The following is a 27908-nucleotide window of genomic DNA, read 5'->3' on the forward strand; positions in this document are numbered from 1 at the left end:
CCAAGGCGTCTCACTTGAAATGCAAAATTAACAAGTTTTATGTGCTGATTTTGTCTATGAACGGGCATGTAGGTTTTGTAGATTTAATTTGTGATTAGATTTGAAAATCAGTGAGATTCACAGGAGTTCTCATGAAGCAAGGGATGGTGAAAATAGTTGAAAGGGTGTTTTTTCTATTTGAAGGAATAGATTAACAGGGTGTGTCGAGGTGAAGGATCTCCGAGACAAACATCAAACGCAGGCTATTGGTTAAATTGAGGAAAAGGGGGATTCGAAATGGAATTTAGGTGGTCAATTAATTGAATCTTTTCTTACACAGGAAAAGGGGGCGAAATATGAGAAACAAAGAACAAATCACACTAGCACATACTATATACCTTGATTACAGTTATTTTGTTTAGATGTCTATGTCTTAACAATTCTACTCTAAATTAGGCTACTTAGGCATACTAGTTCTTTTGATCATAAGAACACGACATTTCTTTCCAATCCAATTACTTGTCCACGGTGGATCTCGAGACACGACTTGGTACCCAGCATTTGTGTACAATTTGCGAGCACCTAGATCTTCTTCATAGGCTCGAAGGGCAAGAAACTCAAAACCCCACAAAATGGAAAGCATGTCGCAGGCTTTCAACAGTGCAGTCGCTATTTTCCTCCTCCTGTGCTATCAATTAGTTTCGTAAGTACACCTTTACAACAACACGAAGAAGATCAATGTACTGATTATGAAATTGTGTGTAATCACCTGAGTATTTTGGAGACGGCTATTCCTGATATGTAGAGGTACTCTTCAGCTTCAGGTGGAAGATGTTGAAGCACATTTCGGTCTCTTAAGACAGTCACGTCTATGACACCCACAAGTTGTTTTGCTGAATCTGGATCATCTTTTGCTGGCTCAGCTACCAAACAAGCATACCTGAATAACAAGTCATACATTACTGTCTAACGTAAATCAGAACAGTTGCTGAAATTTCTATACTCTCTTTAGCATGAACACACCAGACGGACACATGACCATTGTTGTGGTTGATATCTATTGTCACATTGTGGCATTTATAACTAAGAAATTGGTGAACACAAGAAAGGTTATTACCTGCTGCATCAAAGTTTCTTTTTTTCCTTTTTATGTACATTTTTAAGTTCACATATTTGATTTTTTTTAACAGCAAAACAAATATATTAAGTAGGATAAGTGGGCTAACCAAACCGTATACATAATTTACATATATGTACTATTATTCTGTATCTAAACCCTCTTTCACATTTAATCATACATGTCATTTATCCTAACTCATACCTATTTCAAAAGAGCATTTTCCAATATCATTACAAGGAAACAAAGACAAACATCATCCATGTGCCTATTCTTGGTTTACCAACTTCCCCTCCTCCGTCTTTTATATTATTGTATTATTCTCTTTACTTTCCTCTTGATAGCAGGGTATCCTTTGTTTAATATTGTGCAACCAGTTTCACCTCAAAAACAGCCATAAAACATAGCAGTTGAGTTAAAAAGATGCAGATACACATGGATACAAAACAAACTGTAAACAATGCAATAAAAGCTCTAAGCCCTAATATTACCTTTTATGCCTACACCCGTCACTAATTTGTGTTACCTTATAGATTTTAAGCATAAAAAGGGATTAAGACACCACTGAAAGTAGGTATATTGTGTTTTTGGATATTTACAAGTAATCCAGAACTTATAAAATACTGTTGTTTCATTCATCTCTCCAATTGTAGCTTGTTTCTTTGTTGAATTTTCATATAGCCTTGGATATGTTTCACAGTGGTTCATGGCCCAACCACCTACCAATCCAAAATCTAATGCTATTGCCATTTCTTATCTTTCATTCCACATTATCCTCGAACCACTTCCCTCATTCTCCTCTGCTAGTTGCCTTCCTAAGATCCCTTCCCACCAACATGACTTGAACTTGCTATCAATACTATTATCAAAACTTCTCCATGAACCATATTTGGAGTCTAAAACGGCTTTCCATAGTCGTTCACATTTTGTTCCAACCCTCCATTTCCATTTTCCTAGTAGCGCAATATTAAACAACCTAAAGTCTTTAATTCATAAACCTCCACACTCTTTTGGTTCGCAATGTTGTTCCACTTAACCCATGCAATCTTCCTCCCTTCCCTTCCCCATCCCCATAAAAATTCTCTCTCAATCCTCTTAATTTCTTGGTCCATCTTTATTGGTATTCTGAAAAAGGACAAGTAGAATAAAGGTAGTGCAGTGATGACAGGTTTAAGCAAGCAATTTAATAACAATAATATTCATCAACTTGTTAAGAAAAGAACAAATTTACCTATTAGGTGGTGAGTTTTTAAGCTTGTAAAGGAGCCCCGAAAGCACTTCCGCCTATTGGTTCAAGGCAAGACAGCAAAAAGCACACAGAATAATTAAGAGGTGGGTGCCTGATCAGAAAATATAAAGCTCACCTTCACACAAATCAATAGTTGAATTGAAAGCTTCTGTAATGTCTCATGATACTACCAAATTTCACATTCATTTACAATTATTTCATACTCCTTAAATATAATAAATATTAAAGTTAGTGGAAAGTGTCCTTTCAAAAAGCGAAAACAAGAGTTGTTTACTCCTTTTAAACATTGATACAAAAAAAAAGAAGTGATTTGTCTGATTAGAAAAAAGAAGGGGAACCTGAAAGAATTGAAGGAACACGTCGTTGAAAATAGAGACAGGAACATGAAATGCTTCGGCCTGAACCTCAGATGCCTTCCTTATCTCATCTGCGTTTTCAAATAGCCTCCTTACTCTCCATCCATATTCACACGCCAAATACTCAAACTGCTGCTTCAGCTTTCCACTGCTACCATTCTCTATCTGCAACCTCACATCCTGATCAACACAAGGCAATTGCGAACTGCTGGTGCTTGTGCTTGTGCTTGTGCTGCATTGCAACACCAAACCATCTCCTCGCCTTTTCCTTCCCACTCTGCAAGAATCACTTTTGGAACCTCTTCCAGCACCGTACCCCAAGTTTGAGCACACAATTTTATGTGAAGGACTGGGATTACTCGCCAGTAAATGAGCCATTCATGCGTAAACCAAACCAAGACAAGCAAGGTTAGGCTACATATACATCGCAGCTAGCTTGGTTTTGGGTTGATTTCCAAAAATCAAATATAGTATTCGGAGTGGGGCCAATTGGTATTTATTTGAGTGGCCTCTTTTTTTTTTTCTGTTATTGTGGCTGCCAATTATATATAAATCCAGTGGCCACGTGCACTCATGTCAGCCAAGAAAACTACTATTTTCGTTTCCACTTTTCTTACTAGATTTTCAATCTCAACCTCACTCCCAAATTCAATTCCAATGTCACTCCATCTTCACAATCCTCACAGATCACACTCAAGCGAAAACTCCCATCACCTTCTATTTCTGTTTCACACAACAACAAATATCAAACATTACCCTCATTTTCCACACAAAAACATCAACATCAACAACAACCACACTCGTAAGAATCAATAGCCCAGAAACAAACATACACGCACGTACAAGTGTAGAGTGCCACAAGTTCAATCTCACAGTAAGTTTGGAATTATCCTAATTCAATCCTTGAAACCCTTTTAACTAAGGATGGCTTGTTTTGATTTGCTCTCGTAATGTATTCAATGAACAAAAAATAACTTCTTGACGAATTTGTACATGGCTTAGGATGGATGAATCAAGACAGAACACAATGAAAAAGCCAACAAATTATATATCCACCAAATACAATGCATCATATTATGAGTCTGGAAAGTAGAAGTAATCAACAATATGCCAATGAAACAGAGACTTAAATTAATCACAATGACTGAATAAGAGAAAATAGCACATCATAAAGCGAAAACCGTAACTGTGTTATCATGGACATGTCGTATAATGATATGTAAATCTATATGACTTTAACATTCATAGATTTATCTTCATATAACTATAATAACTGTGTAAAGTTTGAGGTGTTAACAATATAAGAAAGACCTTGGATGCGGAAGAAAGTGTGAACAGCAATTTGATTTGCAATCCATAACCAACAGCGACGCCAAATCAAATTGTTTATTGTTTCTAATCTCCAGTACCACAAATACAGCGACAGAATAATTATAGATTATAGTTTATACAACGATTAAAGAGACAACGCAAAACAACGTAACTAGAATGTCTTCTCCAACGGTGGAGAGACAACGTTACACACATGCTAACTCAAACTCACTTCCACCTCGCGCTTCTAACGTCAGGCCCATGGCCCAGCCCATTCAATAATTTCTGTTTCTTTTTCATGGAATACACCTCTCGGTGACATTAACAATAATCTTATACTATAATTTAATCAGATATGTATATTTTTTTATGTAAATTTATTGATCCAATATCACTTTAAATTCTTTGGTGATTTTCTATGCGGTCTCTCTTGCTGTCTTCTCAAAATACAATACCTTAATATTTCAAAATATATTAACTTTTTTAATACATTAAATTAGTATATGTTTTCATAATATAATATATTAGGACTTTGAAATATATATATATTTTTAATATATTAATATCATTATATTTTATATATAGACATAATGAAAAGACAACACCAAAATTAAGAAAACAATCTGGACTCAAGAAATATAAAAAAAATATTAAAAATATAAGATGATAAATAATGTCTTTACTACTTTTTCTCCTCAAATTTAAACCTTAAAAAAACAACTGAGAAATAGGATGAGGAAGATGGGATAAAAGAAATATAGTGAATAAAAGTATAATAAAAAAAACTTAACAGAGAAGAGAAGAACCAGGAAAAAAATATATAATTTATTATTTTTTTTTAAATATAGCTTTTAAAATATATAGTCAGTATATATTTTTATCTATTGGCGAGTGTTGTTCCTTTTCATTTCTTCCGTATTTCTATTCTACTAAATGCATTTTATTTATAATATCCTGTCCTTATCTCTCTTTTATTTGAGAGGTACTAAGAAAAGGATTAAGAGTGATAGATAAAAAGTTATAATTGAAAATAAAATATGCGTGTGTATGTGTGAACATTTATATCGTCTTTTAGTACAAAAAGAAAGAAAATTGTCAAGATTGGAATAAAATAGGGGTAAAATGGTCGTTTTCTTTTACCTATGCAGGTGCAGGAAGAAATTGCCACCTTTGTGTCATACGTGTGTGTTGTGGCATAGGATTCGGACCAACAATTCAATGAATGTCTTTTTAAAAAAAACAGAACAGAACAGAAAGAAAGCTCTGTCTGTCTTCACCTAAAACCAACCAACCAATTTTCTCACTCTCACTCACTCTCTCCCAAATGGCCGAAAATGATTCTAACCCTCCTCCTCCTCCTCCTCCAGCCGCTTCACCGCCTCAGGAGCCTCCCGTGCCTCCGTCACTATCATCTGAGAATGATGCCAAAGCTGACGATGTGATTGAAGAGAAGGTGAAAGCTGAGGAGGTGCTTGTGGCTGAAGATAAAGACGAAGTAAAAGGAGGTGAGGAGGCGGTTGTGGTTGAAGAGAAGGAGAAGGAGGAGGAGAAAGAGGAAGAGAAAGAGAAAGAGAAAAAGAAAGAAGAAGAGGTTACAGTAGGAGAGACAGAGAGCGAGTCGTTGAAGGAGGAGAGCAATAGGGTTTCTGATTCGGAGAGAAAGGGCATCGAAGAGCTGAAGAAGGTGGTGAGGGAGGAGTTGGAGCGGAAGGAGGAAGGCGAAGTATCCATCTGGGGCGTCCCTCTCTTTAAGGATCAGAGGACTGACGTCATTCTTCTGAAGTTCCTGAGAGCGCGAGACTTGAGGGTGAATGATTCTCTTGTGATGATTCAGAACACTCTCCGATGGAGAAAGGAGTTCGGCATCGATGCGCTTTTGGAGGAAGATCTGGGAGAGGAGTTGGAAAAGGTGGTCTTCATGCACGGCCAGGGAAGAGAGGGGCATCCCGTCTGTTACAACGTCTACGGAGAGTTCCAAAACAAGGAGCTGTACCAAAAGGCCTTCTCCACCGAGGAAAACCGAACCAAGTTTCTCCGATGGCGTATTCAGCTGTTGGAGCGCAGCATCAGGAACCTGGACTTCACTCCTGGAGGCATCAACACCATCTTCCAAGTCAATGACCTCAAAAACTCTCCTGGCCCTGCCAAACGGGAACTTCGCATTGCCACCAAACAAGCTTTGCAGTTGCTTCAGGACAACTATCCCGAGTTCGTTGCCAAACAGGTTCGCTTTTGCTTTCAGTTCCTTCCTTGCTTCCTCCGTTTCTATTTTACAACCTCTAACAGAAGGGATAGGGATCGTGCAGGTCTTCATCAATGCCCCTTGGTGGTATCTTGCATTCAATACCTTGATCAGTCCCTTCTTGACTCCGAGGACCAAAAGCAAATTTATCTTTGCTGGACCATCCAAGTCTCCCGATACTCTTTTCAAGTTAATCACAGCTCAACTCTACTCAACAATAATCGCCATTGCCATCTTCTCTTCCCCACTATTTCATATTCTCTTCTCTCTATTATCATCTAACCTTCCTTATCTCTTTCCTAAAATTGAACAGGTATATTTCTCCTGAGCAAGTGCCGGTTCAGTATGGTGGCCTCAGTGTAGACTTCTGCGACTGCAACCCCGATTTCACCATGTCTGATCCTGTCACCGAAATTCCTATAAAGCCAACCACTAAGCAAACTGTCGAAATTGCTATCTATGAGGTGGGTTTCATTCTAATATTCTTTTAACTATATTACACTGGACTAGATTCTGTCATGCTCCTGTATTATTACTCTCTGAATTTAAGTGTCTCGCTGAATGGAGTCACTCGATTTTCTAGAAATGCATTATCGTTTGGGAGCTGCGGGTGGTGGGCTGGGAGGTTACCTATAACGCTGAATTCAAGCCTGATGCTAAAGATGCATATACAGTTGTCATACAGAAGGCCACAAAGATGTCCCCCACCGATGAACCAGTGGTTTCCAACAGCTTCAAAGTTGGTGAACTGGGGAAGTTATTGCTCACCATAGACAATCCTACCTTGAAAAATAAGAGGCTTCTTTACAGGTTCAATATCAAACCCTACTGTGATTGATCGAAAATCACCTCTAGACTCTCCGGTGTATTCGGTACTTGGAAGAAATTTAACTTCAAGAGTGAGAAATATGCAATGCATGTTGCCTTTTGTTCTGCCCATTCTTCGTCTATAGTTTTGTTCGTGAGTCGTTTGCAGATTGTCTTTTTCTAGTCTAAATTGTTCTTTTATTTTCTGGTGATGAACAATATTGGGGAAGAGAGTAGCACATGGAATTGAAATTAAAGTTGGTTTGTGAAAACACATTTGTTACCAGAACTATGTCCCACTTTGATGGGTGAGCCAAACAACACGTAGGAAGGAAGTCTGCTTGTTAGAAGTTTCAATGTAAAATTTTGTTCCTGTACTTATCTGGTGTGTGGAGTTTGGTTTTGGCCCAATTCTGAGCATTTTGCATGTCATAGATTGTAATATAGAAGGAGTAAATGAGAAGTATGATTGATTTCTCTATTTTCTCTCTTGCTTAATTCTTCATTTTAATGTATTTCTATTTGATTTTCATTCTATTATTGAAAGATATTAAAAGTGTAATTATTTCAGATTGGTTACTTTTGGTTGAATATTGCAGAGGATGCTTCTGTTTTTCTTCTTATCTGTGCAATTACACTTTGTTTGGTGATATTTTGGTTCTTCTTTGTTATTCTTGATTTTTTATGCTGTTTTACCTGAGGACTGTAACTGGTTGAGAATGTACTTTTATCAATTGGATTTGACTTCTCCAAAAGACCATGCACATTAGAGGGTAAAATATAGAACGATGACTGTTGGCTGAAAAAGTGTTTTATATTTTAACTGCCTAAATTATTATATACACACATATACATGTAATTTCATTACAGTATTTTGTCATCTCTTTTCTTATATGGAAAGAAGTGACCAATCAAATGTTGAACAATTATATATGGTTAAATTCCAAAAGTAGCTAATTTTCTTCCGTCTAGGCCCCTCTAATAGCACAGGCTGTGTTTTTGTTCTTTATGCCTTTATCATGCATGACTATGGGGGGAATAGATGCATTTATAGATTCTTATGATTACTGAATTGGTGCTTTTTTTATTTTAAAGTTTCCGTGATTGATGTTTACGTGTTTATGTTTGTTTAAACTCATATAGCTGATGAAAAATGGGAAAAGTTTAATTCTTTTAACTTGGAATTCTTAAAGAAAACCGAGGTTACATGATTTAGGGGTTTTTGGTTTGTCTGTCATTGTCCTCTAGGTGAATTTGGAGTTGTTGTTTAACCCTTATATTAGTTTGACAAAATTTAGTAGATGAGTATACTTAAGATTAAGGTACTTAACAATAAATTTTATGGATAATACACATCAATAATACAAGTGTCTCTCTATATGACTCCCACTCTCAATTCCAAGTTAGGTAAAAGGTCCAAAAGAAGTTGGCCCATATTTGAATGATATTTTTGACAAGTTATCTATATGCTGCAATTTCATTGGTTTTGTTGATTTTTGATAACTACTTTTTTTGTGTGAACTAAGGGTATGCATAATTTGACAGTTAGAGAGTAATTATTTTCAAGTCTCAACATAGTTTTTTCCATGCATACCACTTCGAACTAGATTTCATCATTACTGATTATTTCAGTTCTAATAACATTTAATTCGTTTATAAGTTTGTGTGTTTGTTTGCCTAATTCAATCAATTAAAAAATATCGTTATTTAAATAGTAAGTTAGTTTAACAATTAATTATTATTAGCTTATAAGTTAATTTAATATATTTTAATGAATGGTTTGATTAAAGTTTGACTTTTTAGTTAGTTTGTCAGTATTTTTTTACCTAGTAAACACAGTTCACAAGCCCAAAGTATTTGTTTGGTAATGGGCACAGAGCGGATAAATTTAATTCGGTTGATTGAAATAAAAAGAAAGTGAATATAACTAATGTTCTTCTACTTTATCCATTCCTTAAATTTACTTCCTTTCTGTTCAACCAAACAATCTAACCAGGTATAATTTTTATCTTCTTTTCTTTGTCGGTATGAAAGGTTCGTAGGTTTGGATGTTAACATTCATGTAATGTAAGTTAATGAATCACTCGTGTGCTAAGGTTGTCCAGAACAGTAATAATTGTTACCATCATTTATACTTTCAAATCAATCATTACCTTCTGCAACACTTTCTTCCTTTCTCACTGCTTCCACCTAACTTCAATATATCCATCTCCAGCTACTTTTGTTTCTAGCAAAACCAATAAGATTTTAACCCATACATTTCATATAAATTCTTTTTTTTTATCATCAACCGATAATTAATGGACAAGATGTAAGCAAACAAATTATAGGTTAACAGTTTCCAAACTTTGAAATTTTGAAATATGAAAACATAAACACGTCCGAATTAGGAATGTAATTCTAAAAATGTTCTTTCACCTATACTTTTTAGTTTTTTACTGTTTTACCTCGTTTTTCTTTTCAAATGATTAAACAGCTGAAAGAGTTCAACTTTAATGAAATAATTAACTGTGATTTTTTAAGATTAACTATTATTGGATATTTCCTTTTGAAGAAAATTGTTTTATTGTAAGTGGTTGTTATACCAACCTGTGATTTATTGTTAAAGTTATATAGAGAATGGGAAAGTTATTAAATTGAAAAGAAAGGAATGGGTTGGTTGAGCTTTCAAAGTTTTGGTGGAACGTGTATCTATCTGGGTGGGTGACATTTTGTTCTTTCTTCTTTTGCTTCAATGATGGATTGAGTGTGTAACATTACCAACACATGTCTGTAATCATTGTGTTTGCTTCCAGCTGTTACCATCATCCATTCTTTGCTTTCCTTTGCTTTCATTCATTCCATTTTTTTTCTTAATAAAGCAAATTTTCAGTTCAGTTGTACATAATAAATCTCTCTTTATATTTTCAAATCCTTATAATTCAATCCCTCCAACTGCTACATAAGTAAAATAGCACTGTTCTATTCCAATGCATTATGTATAATGATAATTTTTTCTTTATTTTAATGTATCTTCATTTTCTGATTAACTCCTCAATATATAATGTGATTATTTGTCAGTGAATATACTTTCCTTTTAGTTCTACCAATTTTGAGTTCCCAATTTCTTTTTTCACCACTTTTATTAATTATGAGCTTATGGATTCTAATTTGAGAGAGCCCATATTAACATCACATTAGACTTTTGCTTTGGATCAAAACCAATCTATGGTGCAACACAGGAGGGTATTTTAGTCTTTTCAATTATAGTATAGAATGCAGTTCATAATCATGGGGTGCAGGAAGAAAATCCACAACTTTTTACCAAAGACATCACTCTTTCCTTTTTCGGACTTCCCCTCTCCAGCCCATTCATCAACGCTGAGACAAACATTATGAAGAACTTGCCTTGTTCACATCGTCTCGTGCTCGATTTTCGCTCATTGCAATGCAAGTTGCAAACCCACAAACTTTTTTATGTATCTATAAGAAAACTGATTTTATTAAAATTAATAAAATCCTTTTCTACTTCTCATATTATTTAATATAGCAAAAAAGAAGCCCAATTGTCTTCAATTCTTCAATATACTTCAAATTGAGAGGTTGGGTGTTGACGAAAAGAATGAGTGTGGCAAGAGTTGGTGGTTGTCTGAGTAGAGGGGCCACCCTGGCGTTGGCGTTGAAGAAGAATTGAAGAGGAGAGAGACTATTGTTGCCGTCACAATCCAGATTAATTTTAATCTTACCAATAAACCAGATGAGGAAGTGGTGCACCATAGAAATGGTCTAAAAATAAGACTATTAAGAGTTTGAAAAGTAGTTTTAAGAATTCCAATACTTGATAACAAATTTCCATACACCAAATATAAAAATAACTCTTACAAATTTAATTCATCCATGCACAAAACAGACAGCTGGGAATGAGTAAATAGACTCTACAGAATAACCCTTCAAGTAGAAATGAAAGAAAAAACAGATACAATAAAGTAAATTTTTTATTATATACGGGAGTAAGGAATACATGACGATCACATTTAAACAAACTTTACAGCCATAAGAGTATCACAATGCAAACAGGAGTGACAAATTTTGATGTACAAATGAACCCCACTATGTTGTTCCCTCTCCCCCACCAACCTTCCTTGACTTGCTTGGCTCAATTGATGCATTCCGTTTCAAACATTTCCAAGCAGCAAAGGTTTTATCCAATTCCAGAAACAAATAAACAGAACACCAAATTACAGTGAGAGACTAGGCAGTGTCAATGAAATTGCCCGATCCCAGACTTGAAACAAAAATAATTTATGAAGCAAATGAACAAAGTAACCCAAGATAACCCGGTATGAAAGAATGAAGTCCCCCACCCACCCCCAAATTAAGTTGCATAGTTGTAACGATGATGAATATATATAACAGTAACACCCTTATTATTGTTGTTCACCTCGACATCCTCATGAACATGACCATGAACACGAATTGCATTTAGAGACTGTTGTTCCTTGAAGTCACTCTGCGATGGGTTTGGTCTTTGACCTGTAGAGGAGTTTCTTCTTCTTGGATGTTTGGTTGTCTATGGTGAGTACTACCTTGCCAGCTTCACCAATTTTGAAACCGTGACTGATCACGGTCTCATCTACGGGGGCAATTTTCCTGTTCTTCTGCACAATGACAGTGTATCCATCCTCAGCTCCGGGCACAAATTCAGCTCCGTAGCTCACATCCCAACCCACCACTCGGATTTCCCAAACCAGGTGGCTTTTCTGCAGGTGCAGGAACATTTATTTATCAGTATCATAGTCTCTTCCTATTAAAGAGGGCAAAAAGGAAAAAGAGAATGATTGGTCACCTCAGAAACTGGGAACTCGACAGCATGTTTGGTTGCGGGTTTGATTGTGACCTCCGTAACAGGATCAGAAGTGGTGAATTCCTGTTCACCCTCTCTGCTCAGTCCACCGTATTGAATGGGCACCAGCTCCGGAGCAATATATCTGTCCATCAATCATCTCAATGAGACCTAATAATACATCGATGGGGAAGGCATATAAAGAAAGAGAAAGAGACAGAAATTATTTACTTGAAAAGGGTTTCGGCAGACTTGGATGGCCCAGCAAACACAAATTTGCTCTTGGTCCTCTGTGTGAAGAACGGACTGATCATCCTAGAAAAGGCAAGGTACCACCAGGGAACATTGATAAATATCTGCACAGATAAAAACAATTCAATAAGTGAGAGAACGATGGAGTGAAAATTGAAATGATTATTAAAAAGTTAAGGAGTTGAAGGGGGTACCTGCTTGGCCACAAATTCAGGGTAGTTATCCTGAAGCAATTGAAGGGCCTGATTGGTGGCCTGCCTGAGGTTACTCTTGCCGAGTCCCGGAGAGTTCTTGAGGTCGTTGACCTGCACAATGGTGGAGATGGCAGTGGGAGAGAAGTCAAGGCTTCTCACGCTCTTCTCCAGCACCTGAATCCTCCACCTGATGAACTTGTTGCGCTTCTCCTCGTCCGAAAAGGTCTTGTTGTACAACTCCTTATTCTCGAACTCACCAAAGACGTTGTAATTCACGGGGTGGCCTTGTTTGTCGTGTCCCTCGGTGAACACCACCTTGTCCCAATCAGTTCCGAAATCTTCCAGGACCAGAGCGTCGATTCCGAATTCCTTCCTCCAACGCACGGTGTTCTTGAGCATGGTGAAGGCATCCTTTACCTTGAAATCCCTCGCTCTCAGAAACTTTAGCAGAATCACATCGCTCCTCTCATCCGCCAGCAGCGGAATTCCCCATATCTCAACTTCCTCCGGACCAAGTTCCTCTTCCACCTCCTTCGCTTCTGTCGCTTCAACCACCTCCTTCTCTTCTGTCACCCCTTCTTCCTTCTTCTCTTCAGTTACTTCTACTTCCTTCTTCTCTTCCGTCACTTCTACTTCCTTCTTCTCTTCTGTCACTTCTACATCTTTCTTCTCTTCTGTCACGTGTACTTCCTTCTTCTCTTCCGTCACTTCTATTTCCTTCTTCTCTTCTTTAACTTCAACATCCTTCTTTTCTTCTGTCACTTCAACCTCCTTCTTCTTCTCTTCTGTCACTTCTACTTCCTTCGTCTCTTCTTTAACTTCAATTTCCTTCTTCTCTTCGGTCAATTCAACTTCCTTCTTCTCCGCTTCTTCTGCGGCCCCTTCCGGCTCCTTCTTCTCTGCTTCTCCCGCTGCCACTTCAGGCTCCTTGACGGTGTCTGGTTTCTTCTTCTCTGGCTCTGGCGTGGGGGGCTTGGGCGCGGTTAGCTCACGCTTGTTGAGCGCTTCTTGAACAAGCTTCTTGAGTTCATCAAGGGCTTTCTTCTGCGCCTCGGGGAGGTCGCCGACGACGTTGGTCTCCTCCTTGAACGAAACCGATTCAGAAATCTTGTCTTCAACAGCGGCCTGGACCTTCTCCTGGGTTTCAGTTTCAGGTTGAGGTTCAGGTTCAGGTTCAGGTTCGGGTTGAGCTTCGGTGGTAGGTGCGTTGTCGAGAGGGACAGGGTCGACAACTGGCGGCACTTCCTGAGGGGGAGGTGGGTTTTGGGTTTCTTGGGCCATGGAGTAAGCAGGGTGGTTGTTGTTGTTGGTGGTGGTGTTATTGTCGTTGATGAAGGGTTGAAGGGTTGAGGGAAGAAAAGAGAGGAAGATGGATGGGTGGGTGTGAAGAGAAAGTGATTATATTATGTTATGCCGTTTGATGCTTGAAACCAGTCTGTCATGCCAGCAGATACACCACTTTCTTTCTCATTTCGTGGGTCCCTTCTCTCCTTAATCATTCTTCTCTCTCTCTTTCTCTCCATAGATTGGATATTACCGCACCCAATCCAAACAATCTATTCTAAAACTTACCAAAGAATAATTTTTAGTGCCAACCAATCACACCTTCATTTTCAAATTAATAATCATAAAATCAACGTACACATGAACATTCACTTCTCTCCTCTCACAAGTAACATTGCTTCTAACCTAATCAATATTCAATGCCGTGATGTTCCTAACGTCATTTCAAAAGCTACTATTTTCAATCCAAATTTAAACTCTCGAACTCTCTCTCTACTTTTCAAAAATCAAATTAAACACATTCAAATCTCTAAAACCGTTTCTCTTCATTCAAACACAGCGTTGAATTGAAGGAGAAGAAGGGGATCGACGAGGCTAACCTGAGGCATGATGCCACAACAACACTCAATTTCAAACTTCATAAGCCATCCCAAAGCTAAAGTTGCAGAGAAGGCCAAAACCATCAATCAGAATCCGCTTTCTTTTTTTCTAATCTCCTTCCTCTTTGCTACTTTTTACATTATTTTAAACCTATTCCCAATTCTCACAATTATTAAAAATAAAATATTCTTTTAAATAAGTTTTGAAAAACACATATTTATCGTAGTTGTATTGCTATCTCTGTCGTTTAGGGAATAACTTGAACGACAAAGCAGATTAGAATGGTTGACTTTATGAGCAAACCACTGTTGAAGATGGTGGCATCCAACAATACTAGCTCTCAGCCCACCATTTTTATCAAATTCAACATATTTTATGTTTTAATTTATCTTAATGTAAACAAAAACAAGTCTTTATAACTCATTTTTTCTCTTTTTATGACCAATTTAATCATTATACAGTATCTATAATATTTGCATTTAATTACTAATTATTTTAAAGTCCTGAAAAAGATTGTTATAACTTTACTTGTTCCTAATTAGTAACGATCAATAGCAGACCGGCATCAAACAAAAAATAGCTGTCCAAGAAGAAAATAAGTTGTACAGTTTAAGAAGCTCCATCGAAAATGTATTTTTACTTTTGATTTTTTTCAAATTCGATACTCACATGACATGAAATTTTATCAGTGAATAATTACAATTAATACTTTTCAATTTACAATAACTCATCCATTAATATTAAACAACAGGAATTCTCTATTTTTTTTTACTTCTACACTAAACTTGTCTTCCTAATAAAATTTTCGTGATAAACAAAGATGATAGATAGCTTTTTATAAGAAAAGAAAATAATCTGGCAAACCTGTTCAAAGAGCTAGAAATTAATTATTTCCCTTTTGAAAAAAATGATCTTATATAATTGAATCAAATATCATATACACGGCTGTAGTCTAACATACAGCGTGATTATACAACTTCAGTACATCCAATTAATTTACAGAACAATATGCTTTTCTGTCATTTACCACTAAACAAATACATTATTCTTTTTTGGTAGACGCAAATATAATAGTTTACTCACTCAGTATCTTTATTGAAAAGTCTATGCCAGTGCAAAAATAAAGCTTATCCACCATTACATTCCAATAAACAAAAATAAAGTTTGTAATGAAGGATTCAATTTGATTTTTCATATCTTTTATTTTATTTATAAACTCTATGCCAGTGCAATTAATGTTTAAAACAGCTGTGCATAATATATATTCAGAATTATTACAACACAAGAGCGGCTATTTAAATTTATACTGGTAAAATATTCGCAATATATATTTAATAGAATTTTGTTATCATGTTAAAGTTAAAATAGAAAGATTGAATTGTGATATTTAATAAAGAAGGGAATGAGAAGAAAGACGAAATCGTGGACACAGGCTGTGATTGAGCGAGAGAAGGAAAATGAAGAATTATTGTGAGAAAAAAGCAAAAGAATGATAGAAAGAGAGTGGTGAGTGGTTACGTGCCAAACACCAAATTCTACGTGCTTATGCTAAGCAAAAACCCATTAATATTTTTTAATGAATACCTCTGAAACTAGCCATCCTCTAATGATTATTAATGTATTAAAATACAATCTCTCTCTCTCTCGTTTTCAACTTTCTTCTCTTGTTTTTTTAGTACGAAATGTATTTGTTGCTTTTCTCACCTTCGTTCACTATTCTGACTTTTCCTTTCCCATCAAATCACTTTCATTTTTTTAGTTTAACCCTCGCAATCAATTAATATCACAATTTTAATCTTATCATCTCTTCTTACACATAAAACCCATTTCTTAACACGCAACCCATCATCCAACACAACCCATTATTCATACCAGTCATCGGAACCCAATTTAAACGTAATATTTTAATATATTTGGTATAAATTTTAAATCTACTAAAAAATTAATAGGTAAGGTAAAGTTTGTATTTATTTATATATAATTTAAATTAATTTTTATCTCTAATTGATACTAAATTTTGAATACACATTTTTCACTAATGTAATAATCCCCATAACTTAAAAAGACAAAATAAAAGTAAAAGATAAGTTTGCAATCAACTTTGTTGATATTCCAAGAATTGTATACAATATATTCTCTTCCTTAAAATTTAGCTTCTAAAAGACATGGTAAATGTATAGAAAAGACAGTGTAGGAATTAAATTAGATTAAATTTGTAATTCCAGACTATAATATAGGAATATTTCGAAGTTGTAATGATTCTCCTTGTCGAGTAGGAATATGAAGATTATCGATGCCCAACTTGTGAACAAGGAATTGAAATTGTTACTTCTTGAAGGCCTTTGTAGAAGTACATGCTAGCCATAGGTTAGTGAGTACATGAACATTAGTAATGTTTTCAACTGATGTCAAACAAAATGGGTCAACCTCAATATGCTTTAGTGCATGCATGAAAAACACGATTTGAAAAAAATGAGAAAATTTGTTTAACTATTGTCACAAATAGATACATAGATGTTAAATTATTAACACTAAGAGCCTAAAACAATGATTTAGGTTAAGTTATAACTAACAATGACCCTTTAGTATGACAAAAAATACTAAGGTACTTCCTACTCCTAAGAAAATACCCCAACATAATAAAAAATCCACAAAAGAACAATAAGAGAGGAAATGACTTAGACTGAACCGCAAAACACTGTCCTTGGAAAACAAAATACCTTAAGAAGGTATAAATAGAACAATAATTATTAGATACTACCCTGAGACTTAGCTAGTTACCCATGAGAAGGTACTTTTCTCTAAACTTAACTTCAACTCTCCCTTTTGTAACAGTGAAAATGATGTATATTTTTTTTAAATCAATCCTGTATATTTTGAAGTTGATTCTCCAATTTAGGAGTCCAAATACAGCAACAGGTACAATCAATTAGAGGGTTTATATGTACAATCAAGATATAATTTTCACCCCATATAGTTTTTTTTTTTTCACTCCATGAACATGATAGAAGAGTTGACTATTGTCGCCTGATACCTTTGTTATTGTAAATATAAGATTTAGCAAAGCAGGTGAAGAGGGCCAATCCCATGACACTGAGAGCAGCAAGTAGCCAGTAAAAGTAATTAAGATGCGCCTTGTTCAGATTATTAGCAAACCAACTGTCTTCTCCGTCTTTACCTGTCACTTTCTCTATCACAGAAATCAGAAAGCCGCTTATAAAGCTCCCAACACCAAATATGCTCAAGTACAAAGCAAGACCCATGCTTCTTAGTTCATTTGGGACCTGGTCATAGAAAAACTCCTGCAGACCAACCATGGTAAAAACTTCAGAGATTCCGAAGAACATATATTGGGGAATTAACCACCATATACTCATCGGAACAGTTGCATTAGGTTCATCAACAACACCAGACTCCTGAGCCGTTTTCAATCTCTTGGTCTCAACAAGGGCTGCAAATACTACAGTGATCACTGATAAAAAAATGCCAGTCCCAATTCTTTGCAGCATTGTTATGCCTGAGGGTTTGCCAGTGATAGCTCTCGCCGCTGGCACAAATAAGCGGTCATAGATGGGACTGAAGAGAACGATGGCCGCAGTCGTAAGTGTTTGAAGAGATGCAGGGGGTATATCAAAACCGGGTAATAGTGTTCTCTCCAAAGTAACCCCTTGCTTAGTAAAGAACGTTGGAACTTGAGCAAAGACCACAGCATAAATCAGCGTTGTAGACCAAATGGGAACCAACCTTAGTACTGCTTTAGCTTCTTCCACTTCACTTGGGCTACAACTCTCCTCTTCTATGGAATCCTCATCCTTTAACTCTAATAACGCTTTGTTAAGGAACCTGTCAATGTGTAAAACACTGTAAAGGAACTTGCACAGAGCGTAAAAACAAAACTCAAATGGGATTAAGAATGCCAAAACAAAAAGACTCCTAAACAATCAGAAATTAGCATGTGATTCTCACTCGAACTGTTCAGAACTTTGATGAGGAAGCATTCCATCACGTTCTGCTTTGATAGCTGTGGTTGAATGGGTGGTTCGCCGATTTCTTATAGCAGCGACAAATACACGGCCAATTCTGCGAAAGGGCCTTTTGTCTCGCTGCTGAATGGTAAACCTGTATGTCATTGTTCCTAACAAGAAAACAATTAATGCAACAATCATGACAGCGCAAGGAATTCCAAATCCAAGAACCCAACTAAGGTTGTCCTGAATATAGTTCAAGATCGAAAGAGTTGCCAAGCATCCAGCACACATAGTGAAATACCACCAATTAAAGAACGTGCTTCTATCTTTGTGCTCCTTTGGATGTTGTTCATCAAATTGATCTGCTCCAAAAGCCTGCACACAGGGCTTATGTCCACCTTGCCCAATGGCGATCAAATAAAGAGAGATGAAAAACAAAATTATTTGCCAGCGAGGAGAGCATGATTTCAATTCATTGTCGACTTGACACTCAGAGTTGGAGAGAGAAGGAAGCAAAGCTGATAGTGTTAACAGTCCAAGACCCTGTAATTTATATAAAGCCATGGATTAACATCAAAACAATGTAAGAACACATGTTTCACAATGAAAATCCCCTCTTTTTTTCTTCTTTTCGTTCACAAATCTAATTGTGTCAATTTAAATCATCGTATCGAACTTTTATTTAATTTTCCATTGACTAGCATTTCAAGCTAGCTGAGAAAAACAGAAACATACTGGAAATGAGTATAATCAATCACCATATCAAACTATAACCTATTATTTAAAATAATTTATATAAAATGCATAAATAATAAAGAATGCATAATCTTTTCTTTAATTGAGTCGTTCAGGGGAGAAATAAATTTCAATGATTTGGCTCCTTAAATTAATTGAAGTTCCTGTTCAAACACAGAAGTGAAGTAGAAGCTACCCCAGTCCAAGCAGCTAGATGGTAATAAGAACAGTTTTTTTCTTTTTATGGTCTTGTTACCAAAACACCATTGAATTTAAATCTACCACAACATATTCTTATTAATTTATGAGATGGGAATCTAACGAGGGACTGGGCTATATCTGTTCTGAAGACCATGTTACACTCTCAAATCTATTTAAGAGAATATTAAAACCACATTTAAGAATATTCAAATATGCAGGTTTTATCCAGCTTATTGGTTTGAAAGCATTCCTTGTGTTAAATCGTAAAGTTGAATGAATTTTATATAGATTTTAACACTAAAAAGTAAAGTTAAATGTTATCTTGAAATTCAAAACAAATAAATAAGAGTATAAAATATGCAATAAAAATAAAAGTATTTTAAAAATATTCATATATTTATTTGTATGATAATTGAAAACTCTAATTATATTCACTAACTAATACTTAGCAATTATTACAATTAATAAAGCCTGTTAAATAGTCCTAACTCATAAGAAAAAGTTGACCGTCTGTATAATGAATAACATTTGGAATTGATGAGCATGAAACTGTATGCTCAAGATAGTCAAAGTTCCGATCGTTGTACACCTAAGATGTTACTGTCAATGATAAATACATTACAATCATTTCATTACTTTCACTTATATTTTAATGATAAGATAATATAACTTTTAAGGATTAAGATATTTTTTTTCCTATTTATGTTATGGATGAGTACTTAGAGGGAAAAATTATTTAGATCATTGCTCATTATTTTAATGATTTATTTATTACATGATTACAATAAAACTAATTAACTTGTTATTCTATTAATTTAGATATTCACTTGTTTTTTATTTTAACTGTTAAATTTAGTAATGAATATAAATTACTGAAATTTATTAAGCATGACAGTTAATTTTAAATAAAATGAGATTCAAATAAGAAACAGCATATATCCTAGCATATGATGATAAAATTCGAATTCAAGAAGTTAAGTACAGGTGTCAACAGAGCCTAATTAGAGTCATTTGGGCTGACTGACTGATGAGCTCCGAGCCCAGTCAGAAATGATTTAAATAAAATAAAACCAAATATATTGGGAAGAATCATTACTATCAACTAACTGTTAAGAAGTGGGGTTTGTGAATATGAACAAATGGCGAATTGAAAGGTAGAAAAATAATAGGGTTTAGTGGGTGGTTTTGTAATAATTTGTTTGAACACATCTTATTATTAAATAAAAAATAAAAAAATGAACAGGAGTGAGTGAGTGAGTGACCAGAATGTAGACGAGGGAAGCGAGTAAGATGGTCCGGTAGCGGCCGAGACGAGAATCTGCAAGGAAAGCCCCGGCGAGAGGAAGCAAGGAAGCAGTTCCCGACCAAACGTTGACGTTCTCTGCGGCGGCGGCGGTGCTCTGATGAAGAGGCCCCGTGAGATACGATATCATGTTCCCCTGAATCCCGTAATACGCAATCCTCTCCGCCACTTCCACGCCTGATTTCATTTTCACACATGTTACACTCCTTCTTAATTCAACTTTAATCAATCACTGCCTTACCTTACCTATGATAAACCAAGCGGATCTCCATGACCCAGATTTGGATCTTATGGCGCATCCACCTCTGTAGTCAACCGCACCAACCACCACATCGTCCCTCTCCTCCTCCTCTTCTGCTACCACTACTGCTTCTTCCAACTCATTCCCCATCCTACTAATCTCTTAACCTTACTTTCTCACCCTTTTCTTCTCCCCTCTTCCTAATAAATACTACTCTCTCTCTTCTACACCTCTTCCAATTTATCACCCTCAATTCATTTCTCAATAAAAATAATCTAATTCATTTTAGTCTAAAATACCTAATCATTCCGATAACAAAGACAAAAAAAAAATATTGAAAGACAAATAATTGATTAAAAAATATATATTTGTCTTCTTTTCATAATTGATTAAAACAATAAATAGAAATGCAAGGGCAAAGTTCAATTTTTGTTTGGTATGGCAACTGAAGTACACATCTATCTGTTTGAGAACAAACCTGAATCAACGAAGTTATCTTGTGGGGGCAGTGGATATAACAAAAGTAGAAAATTAATATTATTTTCACATTAGGGTTAAAATAGAATATCACCTGTGAGAGAGGGTGAAGGTGAAGGGTGGGTCCCTGACATTGCAGAAGTTTGCTGATGAAGTGGATTGGATGAGAGAGATGGAAGGTGAGGTCCAATCCACTAGTCCACTAGTCCACTTGGAGAGAACAGAGGCTGTGTTCTGCTATGCTCTGCTCCACCACAGGGCACACAACACAATCACTCTATCCTCTATAACAATCAACCACCAAGGATCAAGGTAAACCTGCAGAGGAGAGGGCCATGCAACCCAAATCCGCCGCCAGACTGCCCAGCTTCCGCTCTATTCCGGCCTCCTGGTTAGAATCAGTTCTTTTGAAAGAGGAGGAAGAACAAGAAGAAGAAGAGGAGGAACAAGAAGAAATCCAACAAGCTGAAGAAGAGCCCTTGACCTTTACCCAGCTGCTTTCTACAATCGCAGCTCCCTCTCCTTCCCAACGCTATGACACACAGGATTACCCTCCCACCACCATGTCCATGTCCATCCCCAATTCAATCGCACCCAAGGTGCTTTCATCTTCTCCCTTCTATTATTCCTTCTGTGCCTCATCAGCTCCTCTTAACGATGCATATGTGTGTTCAGGAACTTTATGCTTCTGCCCCCCACCTCAAAGTGGACAACATGTTCACGTTTGAGGACTCGGTACCCTGTAGAGTTCGGGCAAAGCGCGGCTGTGCTACGCATCCCAGGAGTATTGCCGAAAGGGTTCGCAGGACTCGTATCAGTGACCGCATCAGAAAGCTTCAAGAACTTGTGCCAAACATGGATAAGGTTCTATTTCCGTCTTATCTTAACATCATTATTTCATTTTTAAACCCCTTATCTGCTGCATGTATTTCACCATTCACACAGCTTATAGGAAGAAAACCCAAGCATCCTCCAAAATAATGATATATATGACTGCTGGAATCCAAATTAAAAGGAACCGGTTGATTGTGCAAAACAAGCACGTCAGAAATAAACTTCAAGGGACTAGCATGATCTGTAATGATCACTGGATTGTGATCTTAACCAAACCTGCCCTGAATTTCTGTTATGCAGAAATAGTATCTAAACTCTGAAGAAAAGCACCATATCCGCTTAGCAACTATTTTCCTTTTAAAGACTAGGAATTCACTAAGCAATTTTTTTCTGAATAACCAGTTAAGGAAACAAAAGTAAAAACTATTATGAAAATGAACCTAATTATTGTGTCAATAACTCAGACCATTTCATAATTGTAAGTATGTAACAGAGTTTAATTGCTGCTCCTTAACGGCCGTGGGCACTCAATAACAAAACCCTTAAAGTTAATGTAGTTTTTGGAATTGATATTAGATAAATTCCTTAACAAAAGTCCCTCCTTCAAAGGCTGACCATCAGACATTGGGTTCGTTGCATGGCTGTGATATCATTTGTTACGAAAAGGCTAACGGACACAAAATTCCTTAACATCTGATTAAACCAACTTAGCCTCAGTTCTCAGATGTTAGCTTCTGCTATGCATTTCTCATTAGTTCTCCCAAGTTCTTCTAGACACTTGGATTCAGTTAAGTAACTCCTGAACACTTAAGTTTATCCTCATTCAGCCCTCGTATACAGATATAGTGTCTCTTATTTTGTTTTAGTGAGGACCTATGTCGGGAAGAGTTTTCTCTACCGCATATTTACCCTTGACTTTGTTGTCTTTCTACTTCATTGTGCTCCGTATCTCTCTTCCCTTCCATGGTTGGCTTTTTCGTTTGTTAACTGTATTACAAAACTTCGATTTTCGCAGAAAGCATAATGATAGAGGGGCTCAGTTCGTCATGATACCCTTATTTCATTCGTTTCTTTTATCCCAGAAACCAATAAAATAACTGGCTCTTGGAATAATCCGGTTCATATACCTCAATATATATTATGCAGTGTCTGATTCATAATACTTCACTCCTGCATTTAGTTTTCTCCATCACTTTTTTGAGAGTGAAGTTTTCCTCTAAGGTTAAGATCCGTGTTTGGACTAGGGCACTCGATTGGATTCAAAACTAAGGATATGTTATGGTCATGAAAACAGCATACTCCCTGGTCCCCTGATGTAATGTGTTTTCCGGTATTATTGTCAAGTAGCATGGCTATTTGGAGTAAGCACCGCATACTTTCTGTGGGAACTTTAGGGTTGGCCTGCTACCTTAGAACCTGTTCACTCTACACGCTATTATACAGAGGTTTTTGGAGGAAATAACAAACAAGCTTTAAGGAGCACTGCTTATTTTGTCAACTATTGGTGCCCTCGTCTGGGCATAATACCGGAATTTCTTCACATCATTTCCAGCTGTTATTCTCTTGCTGGATGGATTCCTGTTTGTAACATCATTGGTTAAAGCCAAAGGTTTACGGGATTTTTTTTTTATTATTCTGTAAAGTGACTAGGCTGCTTGTTAAGCTGTTTGATTTCTTTTCTTGTAGCTCTTTTCTCTCTGTTTCTTTGACGTTTTTGGTATGTACTCGTTCTACCCCACGTTATCTCTTTCTTCCTATCACGACCTTAATTCTTGTAAAAAAAAATATATTTTTATACCTGGTTTAGTTGTTTTTTCTTTCATTATTTATTTATCTTTCTCAACTCAACCCTTCATCCATTGGGTAGTACAAAAGTAGCGCAACAGATACTTAACAATCCTTCAGAAGAATAAGTATTCAAACATGTTCGGAAAGATCCAATTATATAGTGTTAAATGTAAATATTGGAGTTCGAGTTTACTTTCATTTTAATGTTTCTTTGGGTGGTAAATCAGTTCGTAGCTGTGTTTAATGTGGCGTTTGCTTTTGTTGTAGCAAACAAACACTGCAGATATGTTGGATGAGGCGGTAGCATATGTCAAGCTTCTACAAAAGCAAATTGAGGTACTCTTCTTTGTGTGGCTGCATATAAGCTTGTAACTTTAACAAATAAGCTAAGCTTGTAAAAGTTTGTAACTTTAATTTCGCTCTGGAGCTTTCACTCAGTATGTTGATGATAATCTCTCCTTGCCCCTGAGGTTTCGACTAACTAACTTTCATGAACTGAGACTCTTGAAACACTGCAGGAACTGACAGAGCACCAACGGAGGTGCAGATGTATGGTTCAAGAATAAAATGCCGACAGTACATGCAGTGGTTGGCCGCTGAAGATTTATTTTATGAATTATCAGATTTTTTGGTGATCAAGCAGACACTCCGGATGCTAATTATATAAATTTTAAACTCTCTGGATACCATAAAGGGATGCTAATTATATTTTTTTAATATCGCTGGATAAATTAAAAGATGCATACAGACATGTTGGGGATGGCATAGGTAGTTTATTTAAAATATAGAAACTGTCCGACAAGCTTGTGAATCCTTGGCTACTTGTGAAGAAAATGGTCTGATGTATTTAAGATGCACCGTCAGTTAAATAATGTTTAACTCTTGAAAGATTGTCATTATCTAAAGAATTATGTCGGTCAGGAATTTTATCGGATGGCAGTGTAAATGTTTCTTGTATTGTAAAAATATTTTATTGAACTGTCCAATGAGTTAATAATTTGGTAACACTGACGAAATTAGTTATCATCGCTAATTTTGACTTTAAAAAAAGGAAATACTGAAACGCCTAAATGGAGATAATCATTTTTATGCAATAATAGACGATCTTATGCACATACTTGGTGAGACAAATTAAATATACTTCATTGCAAGGAGTGTTAAGCCCTAAACAGTGTATTCATAAACCTGAAACACACAGACGGGAGTATTTGCAAATATGAACACATGATAAAAAGAAGAAAAAGGATTACTACAAAAGGTAATTTGCATGGCTTAGCAAGGGGTGTGAAGCCGTTGAGCCAAATAAACGAGATGCCATGTGAGAGACATGAGATTGAGGATGTTTAGGAGAGAGGAATAGGAATTCAATTTCTTGAGCTTGTCGTTGAGCTTGATTATTCTTGATCTCACTGCATCCTGATCTGCGCTGCTGGAAGGCTCACCTGTGCGTTGATGCTCTGTTCTGCCACGCTCACCACTTATATCTACTCTGCCTCTTCCTTCTTCCTTTTCTATTTTTATCCTTTCGAACATCAGCTGAACGATAAGGAGAGAAAAAAAAGTGAATCAAAACTTGGAAGGATGTGAAGATAAAAGAATGGATAAGAAATGCGAAGCGTACCTTGGTGGCCCGAGGCTCCAAGTAAAGAGAATTGAAGAAAAGAGTGGCCAGAGAGGCGAGAAGGTTATATGCTTGCAATGCGTGAGATTTGTTGGAGAGCAGAGTGTTTGTATTACCGAAGACATGACCAACTAGAGCCACCCCAACGCTATAAGCCATGGCCCTGAAATAAACAGGGTAGATTTTGCTCTGCACCACTGCGAACTGGTGCCTCGCCATGGCCCTCGACTGCACGTAGCTGGAGATAAACGTAACCCACACACACATCCCATAAGCAGTGGCAAACCCCAGCAAGTTGGCCACCCCCATCACCGAATTAAGGCTCTCCAACGATCCAAAACTGCTTTTTAATGCGTGTTTGAGGCGGCGCAAAGAATCCCTGGCCTCTGAGATGTTATGAGCCACATGCTCCTTCGCTGTTTCTACAGTGTCCTGCGCGTATTCGTGCACATCACGGGCTTTATCATGCACGCTTTCCTTTGTTTTTCCAAGTGCATCGGCAACACTATCACCCACTCGCCGCGCCGCCTCCTTGTTGGCGGCAACCTTCTCCTTCTTCTTCTGGAGGGCCTCTTGAGCCTTATCCTTGGTCTTCTCCATGGCATCCGCGATTCTTTGCTTGCATCTTCCGTAGGCATCGCAAACGAGCTCCTTAGGGGCATGCAGAAAAGCCGCATCTTCCGGTTGTGAAATGCCTTGACCGACGTTAGGGAGAACGGAGGCAGCCTCTCGGATCCCGTCTTTGGCGTTGTCGAAAACTTGGTGGTGATGTGTGGGTTGCTCTGGGGAGATTGAGATTTTGGTGTTGTGATGGCCATCTTGGTCGTATTCAACAACCACAACTCTATGGCCTTCTCTGACAATGGTGTTGGCTCCCTGCTTCTGGTGCGTGGCTGGAGCGGGAGACAGTATGGCCGATGCGGCCAGTGAAGTGATTACCAGACTCACTGCGAAAACATTCAACATTATTGTTGTCGGAAGTTGTTGGTTGGTGTGTTTTGGGATTGGTTGTTCCGTTTTAAGTGGCATTGGACTCGGAGGGGTTAAACCCACGTTGCATGCTGAAACATAATCAGGTGCTGCCACCTGTCATACCCCTTTGCCACTTGTCCATCTACCCCTCCTTCGTGTCGCCGTATAAGGACCTTGTTTGCTTCCACCCCTCTACACTTTCTCTTTTCCATTCTATTCCATTCTGTTCTCATCGGATATTTAACAAACACATCACCTGCACTTCAATCCATGCAAGGGATAACTATAAGTTAACTTTTACAGCATGACTGATACACAAAATTTAAACGGCATATACATTTGAGAATATAAGGAATGAGAGAGGGACATGAAAAGTTGTGGATTGCATTGAGTTGATAGTACTTTGTCTTCGGTGTCAGTGATTTTTGACTGCTTTGAAAGCTATGTCGCTCTGGATTTATCTTATAAGACAACATTTTAATCACGCAATACAGCAAATGAAAGTGAAAGAGAGGATATTGATATCATAATGATGCACCGCTTCTCTTCTGAATTTGACCTGTAAATACATCTTAGCTATTATACACCGCCTTTTTAGATTCGCTTAATCACTACATACATTACACATAATTACAACAACGTAATATCACGGGTTTTTTTAACCAATGTAGGAAATTACTTATTTGGGTTATTTTAAAAAAAATTATGAAGAGGGTTATGTCGTATCAACGAGGTATGAAGTTGTTTAACGAGTTTTATGAAATCGTGGAAGAAAACGACTCAATGGTTAATATAGAAGTTGTATTACTCAAACGCGATTTTTATTATAATTAATCTAATTAACTATTACTAAATCAAAGTCTTAGAAGGACAGAATTATTTCCTTCTGAAGTCTTCTAAGAATGACACAACTTCTTTTAAAATTCAGAAACATTAAAATCGTGCAAATGAATAAATAAAATAGTTAAATAAAAATAAATTATTTCAAATGTTTCAATTTCTTTTAAAACGACTTTTATGTATTGTAATTGAAATAAATATAAATTGGACTCTCAAACAATTGAATAACTATTTTATTGATTATTCTAAAATATTTAGGAGTTATGAATTTTATGATTCCAAATTAAAGATAATTTTTGAGACAGAAATTACCACTTCTTTTAGGATATTGAGTTTGGGAGAAAAATAAAATTAAAAATTTTGTCAGAAGAAAAATTATTGATAATTTCAATTTAATTCATACAATTGCTTTTGATGAAGCAAGTTTAAATTTTTACAAAAAGCAAGTTTAAACTTTTGCAATGACAAACTCAAGATCCTTAAGAACTTATATTTTATGAGTCAATATCTTTGTTGAGATTCATAGAAGAAAGGAGAAACGTTATTCTAAATGATTATGTGATATTTTTTCAAAAAAATTAGAAAAATAATCGTGAATATGAGGTATTGTTTACTTGGAAAGCTAGAACTCCGTTACAGTTTTGTTTTTAGAAAACGTCTTAGAGGTGAAAGAGAAAAAAAGTATTTAAACTGGCTTTAGTCTTAAGTCTTGAAA

At 36.5% G+C, this 27908-nt stretch overlaps 6 protein-coding genes across 7 annotated transcripts; 2 read left to right on the forward strand and 4 right to left on the reverse strand.

Annotated features, from left to right (window-relative positions):
* Nucleotides 1–268: 268 nt before the first annotated feature.
* Nucleotides 269–3196, reverse strand: LOC108340529 (uncharacterized). The gene is made up of 4 exons (XM_017577986.2): nt 2684–3196; nt 2328–2380; nt 749–919; nt 269–662 (listed from the first exon to the last, which is right to left on the reverse strand). The coding sequence occupies exons 1-4, from the start codon at nt 3077–3079 to the stop codon at nt 437–439; spliced, it is 846 nt and encodes a 281-aa protein (XP_017433475.1). The 5' UTR covers nt 3080–3196; the 3' UTR covers nt 269–436.
* A 2060-nt stretch (nt 3197–5256) lies between these two features.
* Nucleotides 5257–7542, forward strand: LOC108340837 (patellin-3). Its single transcript, XM_017578439.2, has 4 exons — nt 5257–6236; nt 6319–6443; nt 6568–6718; nt 6838–7542. Exons 1-4 carry the CDS (start codon nt 5337–5339, stop codon nt 7090–7092), a joined length of 1431 nt encoding a protein of 476 aa, XP_017433928.1. The 5' UTR covers nt 5257–5336; the 3' UTR covers nt 7093–7542.
* A 3475-nt stretch (nt 7543–11017) lies between these two features.
* On the reverse strand, nt 11018–13769 carry LOC108340588 (patellin-3). Its single transcript, XM_017578071.2, has 4 exons — nt 12330–13769; nt 12115–12239; nt 11887–12028; nt 11018–11800 (listed from the first exon to the last, which is right to left on the reverse strand). The coding sequence occupies exons 1-4, from the start codon at nt 13608–13610 to the stop codon at nt 11546–11548; spliced, it is 1803 nt and encodes a 600-aa protein (XP_017433560.1). The 5' UTR covers nt 13611–13769; the 3' UTR covers nt 11018–11545.
* A 3268-nt stretch (nt 13770–17037) lies between these two features.
* On the reverse strand, nt 17038–21006 carry LOC108340724 (protein NRT1/ PTR FAMILY 5.10). Its single transcript, XM_017578266.2, has 4 exons — nt 20667–21006; nt 20380–20597; nt 18180–18724; nt 17038–18056 (listed from the first exon to the last, which is right to left on the reverse strand). The coding sequence occupies exons 1-4, from the start codon at nt 20809–20811 to the stop codon at nt 17231–17233; spliced, it is 1734 nt and encodes a 577-aa protein (XP_017433755.1). The 5' UTR covers nt 20812–21006; the 3' UTR covers nt 17038–17230.
* Nucleotides 21007–21323: 317 nt separating this feature from the next.
* LOC108340412 (transcription factor bHLH81) lies at nt 21324–24687 on the forward strand. 2 transcript variants are annotated; one of them, XM_017577779.2, is made up of 4 exons: nt 21324–21737; nt 21814–22002; nt 24028–24096; nt 24261–24687. In XM_017577779.2, exons 1-4 carry the CDS (start codon nt 21474–21476, stop codon nt 24324–24326), a joined length of 588 nt encoding a protein of 195 aa, XP_017433268.1. In that variant the 5' UTR covers nt 21324–21473; the 3' UTR covers nt 24327–24687. The 2 variants fall into 2 exon arrangements, with proteins under 2 accessions (XP_017433268.1, XP_017433269.1); XM_017577780.2 differs by having other exon boundaries at nt 21333–21737; nt 24279–24687.
* Nucleotides 24688–24882: 195 nt separating this feature from the next.
* LOC108340411 (uncharacterized) lies at nt 24883–26550 on the reverse strand. The gene is made up of 2 exons (XM_017577778.2): nt 25382–26550; nt 24883–25296 (listed from the first exon to the last, which is right to left on the reverse strand). The coding sequence occupies exons 1-2, from the start codon at nt 26408–26410 to the stop codon at nt 25033–25035; spliced, it is 1293 nt and encodes a 430-aa protein (XP_017433267.1). The 5' UTR covers nt 26411–26550; the 3' UTR covers nt 24883–25032.
* Between the last annotated feature and the right edge of the window lie 1358 nt (nt 26551–27908).

The sequence above is a fragment of the Vigna angularis genome, chromosome 5 (assembly GCF_016808095.1).
Source record: "Vigna angularis cultivar LongXiaoDou No.4 chromosome 5, ASM1680809v1, whole genome shotgun sequence".
Taxonomy (NCBI): Eukaryota; Viridiplantae; Streptophyta; class Magnoliopsida; order Fabales; family Fabaceae; genus Vigna; species Vigna angularis.